The sequence below is a fragment of the Cupressus sempervirens genome, chromosome 3 (genome assembly GCF_028749045.1).
Source record: "Cupressus sempervirens isolate cs-2001-9-10 chromosome 3, ASM2874904v1, whole genome shotgun sequence".
NCBI classification, from domain to species: Eukaryota; Viridiplantae; Streptophyta; class Pinopsida; order Cupressales; family Cupressaceae; genus Cupressus; species Cupressus sempervirens.
Window position 1 is genome coordinate 374,871,073 of NC_143120.1, and position 16,264 is coordinate 374,887,336.

The 16,264-nt window shown below is 34.4% G+C and overlaps 1 protein-coding gene across 1 annotated transcript in view; it reads right to left on the reverse strand.

Moving 5' to 3' along the window:
• LOC149566553 (poly(ADP-ribose) glycohydrolase 1-like) overlaps positions 1-16,264 on the reverse strand; it is a 211,669-nt gene that overhangs the window by 96,482 nt on the left and 98,923 nt on the right. The window contains exon 6 of the mRNA XM_089819861.1: positions 13,854-13,972. Coding sequence (XP_089675987.1) covers positions 13,854-13,972 — 119 coding nt within the window. The remainder of the gene's footprint in view (positions 1-13,853; positions 13,973-16,264) is intronic.

Consider the following 16,264-nt stretch of genomic DNA (forward strand, 5'->3'; position numbering starts at 1 on the left):
ACACCATTTAAGGATGGTGAATCATGGCGGGCATCTAAAGTACTCCAGCTGATCCACGCTGATGTATGTGGTCCTATGAATACTCCTTTTGTTACTGGGAACAGGTACTTCTTACTCTTTGTGGATGATTTCAGTCACAAAATGTGGGTATATTTTCTTAAACAAAAATCAGATGATTTTCCAGTATTTCAGCAATTTAAAGCCCTAGTAGAAAAAGAGTTTGGTTCCCCCATCCGTATTCTTAGGACCGATAATGGAGAGGAATTCTGTTATTTTGCTTTCTCTGCCTTCTATACTACTCATGGCATTAGACGTCAGTTCACCACACTTCACACCCCTCAGCAAAACGGTGTTGTAGAGCATCGAAACCGTACTATCACAGAAATGGCTACAGCTATGCTAGAACATAGAAATGTTCCTAGAAAATATTAGGCAGAAGCAGTATCCACAACTGTCTACCTTCTTAACCGGTCAACCACCCTTGCAATTAACCATAACACTCTTGAGGAAGCCTGGTCTAGTCGTAAACCTAGGATCAACCATTTGAAAGTTTTTGGCTCTCTAGCATATGTATGGATTCCTAATGCCAAACGCACTAAGTTGGATTCCAAAAGCCAAAAACTCATATTTACAGGATAGTCACACACATAAGGCCTACAGACTGATTGATGTAAACACTGATCGTTTAATCTTCAGTCGTGATGTTGTGTTTGATGAGGAACTCGGACCATTTCAACTCTCTGCCTCCCTATCGCATTCTGAGATTCAGTCTTCAACAATCTCTAACTTGGGTCCTTCTATTTTATATGAGTCATCTGATGCTACTAATACACCACCTCAGCCACTTCCAAATAATGCAGCTCTGCTCTTGTTCCTTATCCAACTATTCTGATAGCATTTGATATTGACTCCTCTACTCTTCGGCCAAAATGGTGGGCTCAAACGATTAGTGATCTTCGTCCTCATGAACTCACTGTGGGTAGAACCTCCAGAAATAAGAGCATTCAACACAACACAATTAATGTTGTGCTTATGGCCAACCTCCACAGTATCCCTGAGCCCCAGACATATGCAGAGGCCAAAGGAATTCCAGAATGGGAACAGGCAATGGATGTTGAGCTTCAGAGTCTTCAAAAGAATCACACCTGGGTTCTTTCGGATCTCCCTCCTGGGAAGAAACCCATTAGCTGTAAATGGGTCTATAAGGTCAAGTACCATACAGATGGTACCTTGGACAAATACAAAGCCAGAATTGTTGCTCGAGGATTCACCCAACACGAAAGCATTGACTATGAGGAGACCTTTGCCCCGACAGCCAAGATGAGCACTATTCGCTTTCTTCTTGCCATTGCAGCTCAGTATGGTTGGAAAGTTCATCAAATGGATGTGAAAAGTGCTTTTTTCAATGGTGAATTACAGGAAGAAGTCCACATGACGCAGCCCCCAGGTTTCAAGGTTGTCGGTTCAAAACCAAAAGTATGTAGATTCCAGAAGGCCATCTATGGTCTTAAACAGGCCCCTCGGGCTCGGTACATAAAGATTGATTAGTACTTGGTTGCTCAGGGATTTCAACGCAGCCTGTCAAACAGTAATCTGTATATTAAACACTCAAGTAATGATATTCTTTTTCTTGTTGTCTATGTGGATGATTTGATCATTACTGGGAGTTCAAAACATTTGATTTCAGAAATCAAATAGGATCTATGCAGAACTTTTGATATGACCGATCTCGGATTGCTTCATTATTGTTTAGGTATTGAGGTTTGGCAGACTGACAACAGTATTTTTTTGTCTTAGTCCAAGTATGCTAGAAATTTGCTTCACAGGTTTCAAATGCAGGATTGCAAACTTGCCTCCACTCCTATGGAGACTAGTCTAAAATTGTCTGCACAATTTGATTCTCCTCCTGTAGATGAAACACTCTTCAGGCAGCTAGTAGGTAGTCTCATCTACCTTACTACTACGAGACCTAATCTTAGTTTTGCGGTCAGCTACATCTCACGGTTCATGACGAAACCCAAGATTGATCATTATATTGCAGCGAAATGTGTTACGCTACGTACATGGTACTTCAGATTATGGTCTTCTTTACATAAGGAGTACTACTCCTCAGCTCAGTGGATTCACCGATTCCAATTGGGCAGGCTCAGTTAATGACAAGAAATCTACTTCTGCCTATGTGTTCAATATCAGATCTGCAGCAGTTAACTGGACCAGTAAGAAGCAACAAGCACATGCACTCTCCTCTACAAAAGCAAAATATAGAGGAGCTGTCAAGGCAGCTTGTGAAGCAGTTTGGCTCCATCAAATGCTTGTAGATATGCATATTCCTCAAGCAGGTCCAACTTCTTTGTTTTTCGACAATCAAGGAGTACACAAACTTGCCAAGAACCCAATGTTTCATGAACGAACCAAGCACATAGAGCTTCATTGCCATTATATCCGACAATTAATAGAAGATGGATCTATTCAGTTACTCTATGTCTCTACCTCAAAGCAACCAGCAGATATTTTCACAAAACCCCTTGGTCCTGCCAAGTTTGTTAAATTCAGGAGATCTATTGGTGTAGTAAATAGATTGAGCATTAAGGGGGGTGGTATTAGAATGATCTTTATGTTTCTTTTTAATGCTCACTATTGTATCTCTGTAAATATTAGAATCCTTCTAATATTTAGGTGTAGTCTAGAATAGAATGTTTCTATTCTATTCGACTCTCCTTTTTGTATACATAGGATCCTCTGGTGGCCACTTCTAGAATAAAATGTTTCTAATCTATACATAGGATCCTCTGGTGGCCACTTCTGGGCCCTAGCACCTACAGTGAGTCACTCACCTAGAGCATCTACCCTACTCACAAATCAAAAACCATAATCATAAAAGAGTTAAGGGAACAACATTTCTAGGGTAGGAGTTTAGGGAACAACATTTCTAGGGTCCCATACCCCTAGTTTAAACAAGACCCTAACTCATCATATAAGTATCACTACACATAAACAATCAAGAAGAACGTTGATGATAAGCATGTCTTTACAAGATTTTTCGATGATAAACATAAATGGTATACATCAAATAAAGTTTTGATATGCCTCTAGTGTCTTAAACAACAATTGAGAGCATGAAAACCCAAGTAAGACGTCAAACTGGTTTAAAACCCCTAAATCAAGCATATAAAATTCCAAAGTTTATAATAAAAACATATAGTATGTACAAAAAATCAAAGATAAGAAAACATGGAAGATATCATAATAGAATATTCCATGCCTCTAGTTATCGACAACCCTTTAACTAAAAATAACATATCACTAGAAACTAGTAGCTAAGTACCATAGAAAATTACATATCTATTTTCACAAAAAGGAACCTAAAACCTTTGAATAACTATAGGAATTGAATATACAAATATAATACATCAGAAGAACATATAAATAGATCTATATTTTATGAATAATGAAATCAATAAATTCAATCCATACCTCAAGTCCTACGAAGATTTAATGGAAGCGGGAGCAAAGAGACAAAGAGAGAAAACTAAATCCAACTTGAGATGCATCATTCAAACCCACTCCAATTTCACAAATCTCCACGGTAGAAGAAGAATAAATTCCCCAACAATAACTCCCTCTTTCAGCCCTTCAAACTCTCACATGTATCTCTCTCTCCAAAAGGAAAAGAAACTTACAAATCCTTAAAGAATTATACTCACAAACTCTCCCTCAGATATTATTAATTTTTCTATACAAAAATATCCATAAAAAGTACAAGAATCTCTCCTCTACCTTTCAGCCCTCCTCCACCTTTATTTTTATGTTTTACACCACATATATATGTTCTTGAATATATTTCATACCCCTTTAGGTGAAAAGACACTACCCTTTTAAATAAAAGTAATTCCAAAATCCAAAATTGCCTTTGTTGATGTAATTAACAACCATTTTATAAGTTGTTTAGGAATATTAGGAGTAAATTAAGGTTATTTTAGGTGTATATAATTAATAAATGGTCCAAAAATGTTGTAAATACCCTCTGTAGTGCTTTATAACCTATTTTTTATGTCTATCACTAAATTTATATGCTCTGGTCTCATATTCTTCCACATGGCTAACACTATTATCTTTTCCTCTTGAATTCATGTTATTACTCCTCTTCTAAATTCTTATGCTTTTTAGTTTACCCCTTTAATTTCTTTGTTTCTATATTCTATTAAATTTCCATTTATATCTAAGTGTATAAATAAATCACTCATATAATTTATAACATATACAAATACTTCAATACATTAACTATGTTCATCTAGTTAGAGGTTTATGTTTTAATGATTTCTTTTGATGGTTTGATTGGTGGATTCTAGTGGTTAGAATTATTTGTTCATGATTTAGATATTTGTATTTTCATCTAACTTGTCTATGATCTTTATTTGGTATATATATATATATATAAACCATTAAAAGAAATCATTAAAACATAAACCTCTAACTAGATGATTGATTTTCTATTAAATTTCTAAGGATACAAGGATGTCCATATGGACCATGGTTCCATTTCCTTTTTAACAAAAAGTAGTTCGAGGATTTTGAGGCACACTCGGAGCGGTGAAGCCAAGTGGAGTCGATGCTTGATACGTGCACACACCTGCCTCACCAACCAACAAGATACAATACATATGCACATATATATATATATATATATATATATATATACAAACACTAACGAGCAAGGAATGAGAAGCGCAACATCATGTAGATCTCCCAGAGAAGTGACTATGACTGCCTCCTCTCATCCTGAAGACCTACCAAGCAGAGTAAACACACACACACACACACACACACACACATAAGGCACAACGGATTAGTTGGGTTAGCATGAAACCAAATAATTAGAATATTATAAACAAGGTAGTAAAAGCATAATAATGAATTTAGAATAGTATACAAATCATTATAAAAATCAATCATTTACCTAATCTCTTAAAGATATTATATAGAGCATGCAAAGCAATATCTAACATCATAAGCATGAAGTGATGTATATGACAAGTATAGAAATGTTTCTAAACATATAATAACATAAGTACCTAGTTGATTGCCAATTTTGGAGTATATATATCTAAATTGAACGAAGGGCTCTGCAACTTGGTCATTCAAGAGAATTGCAATCACATTACCTTATAAGGAATATTCGCATTTGAAGATTTAATATTTCTTCTTATATGGTCTAAGATATCCATGCATTCCATTTACAACCAACGTTAGCAACAATCAGTGACACAAATCTACCTACATCTGCAATCCTGATCGCAACATCCTTCAGATGTCCTAATTTGCATATAGCATGCAATACATTTATACATCTGTATCAACCATTTTATTATCGCTGCAACTTCTGAACAGAGGCTCTTATAATTGGATCACATATGCACAATAAAATATCCAGCTATTTGTGTCAGGATGATTCCTCATCGTCATACCATAATCATTAGCAGCATTGGGATCTCATAGATAGTATATTTTATGCACACATCCATGATATATCATTACTAGGTGGAAATTGTATGTATTGTTCCTATTCCTATCTTCCAATCCCATTCTTGGCACCAAAATTCATTGCCTTTTGAGCCTACAACTATTAATTAAATATTTTCAAAATCCTTAATACACGCAAATCATTAACTAGAATAGTTGGCCAACAAATTCACACAGGACATTTAATCAAATTGAAAGCCAACTTAATAGTCACCAATTGTAATGTCCCCTTTCTAGCATTCATAGCATGATGTTGTCGTTAGCCTATTTCCCCATAGTCTCGTAGGCTAACTAGGACATTAAAGGGGCTTAGAGGCCATTTGGCCTAGACAGTTTCAGTTGCAGGTCTTTCTGAGGGGTTTTGAGGCAACTTTGGGCATACTTACTATTTATAGTAAGTCATCTTGGACATGGCCGAACATTCAGTCACAGTGGTATGTCGATGGTAATTGTTTAAAATCGACAGGAAGACTTATTTATCATTGATAAGATTTGTTATGCATTGATAAAGCCATTTTATAAAGTTAAATTTAAATATTTAACTTTATTAATGCATTGACTATAGTTTGTGGGAAATATTTAAATTAAAAGAGTTCCCTTTATTTTTATAACACATTGGAGACATAAGGTACATAAAGGGAGTTATGTTTTATCCCACATTGAGAAAACGAAGGATTGAGCTCTTGTGAGAACACTATAAAAGAAATGGAAGAGCTTTTTTTTTGGTATGCTTGGATGAAGATTAATGTTATGTTGTTGGATATCTGATTATCGGGCTTGGAGGACGGAATCCCTCTTTGCTAGCATTCTCTTTGCTGTTGGAAGACACAATCAGGAGGATCAAGGGTGTTTTCACTTCAAGAAACACACTGGGTTTCATTTGGGGCATTTGCATAAAGAAATTTACAAGGGTTTGAGGTGCAGATCTGAAGTTAGTTATTGCTATAGTGCCGCATGAACAGTATTTTGCTACAGTAGGCATAAACAGTATTTTGCTACAGTACGGCGTGAACAGTGTTGGTATCAAGTTTACTTGTTTTTCCGGCTGATTAGAAGTTTGGAGGGCTGGCCGACTACATCTGCAAAATACTACGGCAACTAATTCCAGGTTTCTTCTGTCAAATTTTGATATTTTGCATAATAATTGTTGAATACAAGTCTGAATAGTTGTTGCAGCCTTTAAGACAGCTGTAAGTGCACATCTACATTTAAAACTCACCCTTTATTAGCAGATTGAAAGAGTTTCCAGATTTTTCATATACTATTGAATGTGTGCCAAGTGTTTGTGAAAATGTTATGATGTGTATTATGCATTTTAATGTCACTTCATAGTTGTTAGTAAATCTACTCATTGGAAAGCAATTCATTGAGGAAATCAGCTTTATGAGTTTGCATACAAAGTGTTTGACAATATTCTTTAAGTTAAATTTGTGCAAGTCAAAGTTCAAATCAGGGGAGGATATTACACCAATACTAATGACAACAGTATATGACTTCACATATCATATTCAATGCATACAAAAGGGTTGAAGCAACCTATTACAATTTGAATCAATAGGATATAGACAAAACTCCTAACTAATATCCTAAAATGACATTACAACAGTATTAGAGAACTGTAAGTTGATAATCAAGTATATGGAGACAATCCTCAAGCTGGTCGATATTCCCTTATTGAAAACATGAAATGGAATTTAATAAAATACAAGGAAAATTAAGTAAACTACCATTACACAAGTTCGAAGGTGATATTTTTTAATCCCACATTCGCTGTGTGGTTGTGATTTCAACTAAAAACTCCTTTAAAGAACCACCAACAGCCATTAAGAAATATTAAGTGGCAGGTTGACTTCAAAGATCAAAAGTGGTCAAAGAAAGAAACAAGGAGCCAACAAGTAAATTGTCTAAGGAGAAGAAGGGCTGAAGTTTGAATCATATAAGGAGAGAGACATTAATCCTAGCCAAGAAAAAATGAGATAGTAAGAGTTCTGAAAGAAGAAATACGGGATTTTCTTGGCTCCAAAGAAAGAACCTAGAGGGTGAGTTTATAGAAAATACAAGTGTATTCTGACTAAAATCTGAAATTTGTCCTCTATGGTCTGATTTTTGCAACATTAATTAAAAATTCTCCATCCACTTATTTATGAATAAAATAAGTTATTAACACTCGCAATATCGGCAGCGTTATTTAAATAAAATCACCGCAATTTCTGTGGCAGATATCGCCAAATCGCGTGTAAACAAAGTTGAAAACATTAGTTTTCGTTGACCATTTTATAATATACACTAAAAAAATCGGTTAAGGTTTATGGCTTATATGCCCATGTCTTTCTAATATTTTATTTTACCACTTTTACTTTCAAAGGTAAGCAATGCGAGCGAAGGAAGGCAATATCGAGTATCAACAGGCAATATTGAGGCAGAGAATCGACACATCTCCCAACTTCAGCTAGGAGACGACAAATCTTCCAGCAGACTTTTGAACTTTCAAGGCATTTTGATCAACGACAGACAGGGCGGAGATAAATAACAACAGACATTTGAAGTTAATGACAAATAGGGGTATGCAAATTTTAAATTATTAAGCCCATTATCGACAATATAATTATTAATATATTTTATATATCTAAGCCCATTAAATTTATATCTCTAATATTACTAAGCCCATTAAATTTTATATCTCTAATACTTTATTTATTATTAAAAGCGAATATATTTTCTAATGAATTTTAATATTTACTTTTGTTTTACAATATTTAGTACTATTTACTAGATTAGTATTTATTAATATAAGATTATAAATATGTAACAATATTACAGTTTACTTTTAGCATTTATTATTTTACTATTTTTCATTTTTAACTGATTTATAAAAATGTTAAATTTATTTCAATTTATTTATAATAGATCTTATTATTTTATACATTTCAATCTGTAAATATATTTACTATTTCATATTTTACTATTTACCAATTTAGTATTTGCATTTTTAATAGATTCATAAGTTGTTTGACATATATATGTATTTAACTTATTTATATTTAGATGTACTTGTTTTTGGTTTATGATTCTATCACTATGTAAATCTTTTAAGTTTTAGTAATAATTGTTCAACTCAAAACTTTGATTGATATATGGTGGAATCTGGATATCTCAAATCACTATATGTTCTACAAATTTGGTGTATGTATGCGTTTTTAAGAATATTTTAAAAAATTGTATATTTTTAAATGTTCGATGACAGTGTCAATTTATTGCCAAATTTTTCCTTGAGATTTTGTCGATTCCAAGATTTTCAAAAAATTTGGGCCGGCTAAGATATTGCTGAAACCAAATTTTTAAACTAAGGTTTGATCAACCAAGTGGTTGAAAGTGCACCTATTTTCAGACATAAGTCTGAAATTTTCCCCAAGAAGTTCAATTTTCTCAAAAAAATCATGGAAAATTCTCAAGTTGTCCAATCACATAAGACTTCAATGCTGAGTGTTAAGCAATCATTCATTCATGAAAACGCTGAGTTTTGAGGACAAAATCATCAAAGAAAGGTGTGTTGGTGGCTTAGTCTTCAAAAAATCAAAATAAAAAATTATGGGAAAAGGGTTTATTTCTCATGTTGGACTCATAAAGATGCCTTCATGCTCTTTTAAAACTTGTGGTCATTGATTGGATTACATTTGTCATTGGGTTTGAATTGATTTTAAGACATTTTCAGACATGTTATATGGCAGTCCTCAGAAAAATCAGAACTTAGGCATTACAGTTGAAAATTAATGTTTGCATTTTCAAGTCAAAATTGAGTCGATTAAGGCATGGTTTACATGATTTTCAAGTCTGATTTTACCTAGTTGCATACTTAGTCTTCATAATAAGTCCTTGGACTTGGTTTCTAGACTTCAATCGTGAAAAAAAAAAAATGGAACTTCATGGCCTCAATGTTTCGGTTTCTTTTTGTAAATTTGGGGCACTTAAATATCAATTTGTCCATTATTGCATTGTCCTTAAAACAACGTTCTTATCACTTCAATTCAGAGTTCCATTTGCAACCAATAGCAATAAATTTTCTAAGTTAAAGGTTACAAAAGTCTGAAATCAGTCCCTTTATTTAATCCATAATGCTATGCTAACTTTGAGCTTTGAACAAGAATATGGCAGAGAACAAAGGCATACCAGCAAGGAAGGTCCTAACAAAGAATTTATCAAAGGGATTCTATCCTAAGTCATTGATATCTTCCAAAAGGAAGAAGGTTGTGGACACTAACATGGAACACTTAGACATGAAAAGATTGAAATGAAGGATGTTCATGACAAAGGATCATTTACCTTCTTCTATGGAAGTCAGCATAATAAGTAGTGTTTACCATGCAGTTGGATTTCCATTAGCCATTCAGTGTAATGAACTCTTGGTGGAATGTATGAGGCATTATCATTCGAAAACCAAGACAATTAAATCTAAGATTCTAAAGAATAGTGTTCGCAATTCTAAGAGAGGAGGCAGTGAGAAAGACATTTGGGATTCCATATTATCCAAATATGCAAGTAAGGACTAAGGAAGAGACACAGCCCCTGTATAAGAAGTCTAAAGCTAGGATGGACATCATCAATAAAGGTTGGATTAGTGAACCAAGGAGATATCATTCCAAGTTATCCCAGAAGCTTGTAAGTATTAATTCCAAGGATGAATAAAGCGATATGAATTTCAAGCTTAGGAGGGTTATAGCAACACCCCAAGGAGCTATGTTCAAGAATTGGGTGTTTTACGTCATAGAGGAATTGTCAGCAGGAATAATGATTATTAATTTGACCATGATGATCAGTCATAACATATACACCCAATTGAGGAACTTGGAAAAAAACAAGCACATTCTATATGATTTCCTAAGTAATCTATCTGTTGACAAGGAATATCAAGTATCTAGGTCTTATATGCAGAGGCATGATAGGAAATGCTAAGGGGTAGTTCAAAGTGTATGAATGTTATCCCAAGCTCCAACTTCATGAAAGGGAAAGTTATAGAAGAGTTATTGGTGCTTTCACCATGAACAACACACGATCCTTGCTGGGTGATTACGTAGGAGATTATGACATTGATTAAGAAATATGGATATTGTACATTGAGTTACCCACTTTCACTTAAGAATATAGTGATTCACTTCATAACCTTACAAACATTCAAAGTATCTTATGGATAAGATGGTCTTGCTGGATGTAGCAAGGAAATTGTCAGAGTTTGACTACATAAAGAAGGAGACACATAGGTAGAGTATGTCTTCCTCTATCACATTGGAGAAAATGATTGAGACTTGTCCTTCAGCCCAGGCAACAGAGACACATAATGCAAAATTGTAGTTTTATAAGTTTGAATCCTATAAGGCAAGGAGGGAATTCAAACACACAATGGCACAAAAATGTTTACTACCTACGTGGTGAATTCTTTAACTTAATGAGTAAACCGAAATGTTATAATAAACATTATCAATAAATAATTCAAGAAGACAAATCAATGGCAGAAGATTTAGTTATATGATTGACATGTAATTTGTATAATCATCATCTTTTGGTTCTTGATAAAAGCCCGAAATATATATAGCACTTGGCAGTTGGTCAAGGGTGCCTACCACAGACAACTAACAACTACCCAAGAATATAATCCATTATATTGTCATTTAGTAAACATAATATTATTTACTCTAATCAGAAAAACTACCAACAACAAACAAATATTTAGAATATATACACAAAATAATAGACAACACACCATCAAAGTGGACATAAGATATACGCTAAGCAAACCCTCAAGAGGGGAAAATCCAACCATGAGAAGCACCTATTACTGATGTATTAATTCAGCAATAAACAAATTACAATACATCTTTAAAGTCCATGAATACTTCTTAATACACAAGCATTCCATTTGAATAAGCATGTAATGACACATCCCACACTATGCTCATACCCTCACAAATATTAAAAGAGATGCTCTCAATCCCATACCAAAATGACCAACTAGCCAACACTATGACAGCTACCCATGTGCTTGCTTTTGAACTAAGCTATGTTACCCCAAGTTTCCGGGACGAGGAGACGGGGAAACGGGTTTCCGGGACGGTTTTTTTTTGGCCAAAACAGGGGACGGCAGGGGACGGCTATATATATATATATATATAATTTTTTTTTTTTTTTTTTAATTTCAAATATATTCATCACAACAACATAGTTTAAAATTATCAATTCCATTCATCAAATAATGATTCATCAATGATCATAGAGCATAGCAATCAACATTAATCGAATCATCATTTTCAATCATCGTCTAAGTACTTAAAATATCATTAGTACATAATGAAATGAATCAAATAAGAGAGTGAAAAACATCAACTCTCAATAAAATGGAAATTTATTGAAAAGATAAAGACTCAAACTTTAAAGTTTTAAACTTTTAAAGTATCAACTATAGTCTATCAATGATCATATTGATATGTAATCATTCCATCAATGTATCAACTATCAATGATCATATAATGTCAAGACAAAACACTCCAAAGTCAAAAACATCAGAGTCAAAATGAAAACAAAGATACTATGTTAGCTGCCCTTAATCATCCATATCAAAGTCACTATCACTATCATCCCGAGCCTCAAAATGAAAACACACACACTATGACAGCTGCCCCTAATCATTCATTTTATAATATATTTTATAAAAAAATTGACTTCCACAAGTTTGGGCCCGCAAATTACTGAAAATTTGGAAAATCATTTTTTTAATGGTTTTATTTAGTTTAATAAATTTTTAATAGGAAACTTTTTATGCAGTCCCTGAGACGTTAGGAAATGGAAAAACAGTCCCCAAAACGGTCAACGTGTTTCGGAAACTTGTTGACCGTTTCCAAAGTTTCGGGGACGCGTTTCCTATTTTCTTCCCTAGGTGGGGACGTTTGGGAAACGTCCCCTACCATCCCCCCGTCCCCGAAACCGTCCCTGTTTCCGAAACTTTGGGTTTAGGGGTGGAAATGCGTCCCCGGGTAACATAGGAACTAAGCAAACGACTAGTTCTAGTTCCAATTTGGGCGCGGGGATTCAACAAAACAAAATTTAGGATGGATTCCAATTATGCGGGTATATACATCGACATTTTCAAATGTGTGTGTGTGTGTAAGTATATATGTATATATGTATGTATGTATATTCATAGATTCATACACGTAACATGTCAATGCTCAATCATCATTAGGTCAAAAACTCAAAGTTCAAACATATAATGATAAATTGATAATAATAAGAAGTTAAAAGCGTGATTCTCATAAAATGATAAATTTATATGTCAATATATGACTATATCATATTCATACTTTGCAAAAAGTCTCAAAATGTCATTACATGCTGAAAATTTATATTATATTAGGGTTTAGTTTAACTTTATGTAAAAATAAAAAATAACAAAAATCAAAGTTGGACCCATTTTTGGACGCCCAAATGCACAGAATCCTTTGGATGTCGCTCGGGTTCTAGGGAACCCCCAGGAATCTAGATTCCATTCTAGAACCTACAGGGAATCAAGGAGGATCTAGAACCAAAACTACACCAGAACCAAAATCCACAGGTTTTTTGAGGAACTCAATATCTGAGCTTTTGAAGAATCAAGCTCACACAAGATCACCAAGTGGTATTACATAAAACCATGTGACTAATACCATGCAATTACAATACCATTAAACCCTAATTCAATACTAAGTTTTCACTTTGATAAATATATTTCCGCAATATATTAAATACTCTTCCCATGTAAAACCCCACATTTAAAATTGAGCAATCTTACATTCAACTCACAAACTGGCCTGAGGAATGTTAATCCCATGTGGTGCCCATATCCTTAGGTCTCCTAGGTGCATCACAAAAAATAATAAATTAAGCATTATAACATTCTGCAAGGTGTACAACACCCCCATATCCTAACACCTATAAAGATTGAGATTATATAACTTCCCAAATTAGGTATAAATTGTCTTTTTTAAACAATATTAGTGGAGGTTTCAACAAGGAGCGGCAGCGAATCAAACAAAAATAAAATGGTTACATAGAAATTATTTTTATAAAGGAATCCAAAATGTAAAGTCTGGCATGTCTGTGAATTTCAAATCAGAAAGTTCCCTCTATTACTTTACCAAAAACGTTACACCTAACTAATTTTAGAATGGACACACAGAAGGAACTCAAAGATGATTAGATTCACAGATAAAAGGACTTCACAATGTTAAAAGCTCAATGAAAAAAATTTTGCCCTGTAAAACATTTTAAATTCGCAATATATAAGTATATTAGAGGATTGTAATTACCCGCGATATTCTGAAAATCTTTCTGCACCCACAATTTCAATAGCCTCGTTATCTTGCATAGCAGGCAAAAACAGCATGCCTGCAATTGACTCGGGGTTGATCAAAAACCTAATCTCTTCCTGCAAATAAGTATGAGCAGTAAATAAACAATCAAAAACAGCCATTAAAATATCAATTAAAGAGTAGACAACTTTGTTTCTTTTACCCACAAATAAGTATATACCTAAAAAGTAATCAAAACAGAAAATACCAAACTCACCTTAGATTTACCCAAATTGTTTATCATGCAGAACAGGAAAAGGAAAGGAATTCATAAATGATTTTATCAATGAGAGATACTAAAACTTTGAAGACCATATAGGCAAATAATTTTGAACACGAAATAAGAAAAAAATTCCCTGTAAATTAAGAAGCATACTGCATAATTTTTTCATATGTCCATTTACTTTCAGGAGGCATGGACAAATGACAATCAAAATGAAACAAGCAGAATAACTAGACTAGAAAATTAGAAACATGGGGTCTTTCTTTCCAACAGAATTGACCTCTCATCACTTACATTAGCTTTTTCAATAATGAAAGACAAACACAAATGTCTGAACATATGCGAGACATGTTGCCCTTTACATGTACAGTTAAGGGACTAAAAAAGAAAAGAAATTGGATATTAGGAGAAAATAAAAGATAATTTTCTAACTGCCTGTGTTCTCTTTCCTGGACAGTGAATAAACATAAGGACTTATTTTGATGTCTTAAGGTACAGAAGATGTAATGACACCTGAGATTTTTTACATAACTAGAGATGAAAAAATAGGGATAAATTCAGGATCTATTAGAATGAGTACTCCTAAATTTAAAAGATGTGCTATTGTTGACCTTGAGTCAACCCAGGCTGCCATTACTTATGTTGACGCTTATGAAAACAACAACTTTTTAATATCACATAAATCAGGGCTGAGGCACATAAATTATAAATGGATAGGTTTATAGTGAAATGAAATAGAGGGTACTTTCTCCCCAACTATTCTTGTCTAAGTCAATTAATTGTTCCACAAACTACTTCCCTTTTTTATCATCAAGTTTTGAGATGAAGGTCCACTGTCACAAATGAAAAACATAATACACACATAAACTGTAATGTCCCCATTTTTAGCAGGTCTTTGCAGAGTTGGTGGAGTCATTTTATCATTGCAACCCTCGTGAGCTCACAGTGGGACTTGAGGGTCTCAATTGAGGACTTCCTATTTTTAATAAGTCTTTTTTGGGCAGTTGTCATATTTGGCAATGCAGTTGGTGGCCCTGGCAGTTGATCATTATCTGCATTGGATGGGGCTATTTGATGGATGGGTTTGTATTTATTAATTAATTGTTAAAACTTCATTATTATAATGGCACTTTATGATATTTAATGTTATAAAATGAAGTGTTGATGAAGCTTCTTAAGTGAAAGGTGTGATGAAGAAGCTAAGCGCCAAATTATGTTATAAATATGAGCTCATTTAGTGAGAAGCGTCCAATTGTCTAATTGCTTTTGTTGCTTTATTGAGAGGGCTTTTGTGAATTCAATTACCTTGCTGAGATATAAGGGTTTGATCTAGGAAATCTGAAGATTGAGTTGTTTATTCAATCTACTGCTAGGGTATACTAGAATTGGAATTAAAGCTTTATGAATCAATTTAGAGTCCATTGGCTGTGTTAACTGTGGTAGGGACGCACCAATTGATTTCTGTAGCTGAAAGTATTTGCATTCGCAGTTGTGGTCATTACATATTGGGAGAGATTGGCATAGCTGGGCATCTAAACTCCTCCAGTCCTGGGTGTTTATATCAGGGAATCAAATTGCACATTGAGAGGCTGCCAACCAACATATTAGCAGTGGTTTGTGTTCTGGTTGGACCTGTGTCGAGTATTAAAAGCCTGCATTCAGCATTAAAGCTCTGCATTCAACATTTCAAGACCTGAGATTGGATATTTGTAGGGCTGCGACCAAGCTTGAAGGCCTGCAATCAAGTGTTGAGACCCTGTAACTGTGTTCTGAGAACCGGCGTTGAGTTTTCAGAGCCTTGCGCTGAACAATTGGGGTCTGTGTGGGGGATCAGATTGGATGTTAGAGGCTACCGTTAGCTGGGAGCTAGGCAGCGTTTGAAGATTGTAGGTGACGGTGGCAAGCTTTCAGACCTGCGACCAAGTTTCCAAGCCTGCATCCAAACTTTGGGAAGCTGCAATTTGCTTTTGAGTAGCTGCGTTGTGTCTGAGGAAGCCGTTTGGTGGCTAGGAGCACAGTGATTCTTCCATTGCGTCATTGGGACTGCATACTTGCTTAATAATCAGGTTCTTATGGTAAATGACGAAGTATGATGACAATTTAAATATTGTATTAGAAAGTAGGCATCTATGAAAAAGAAAGTGCA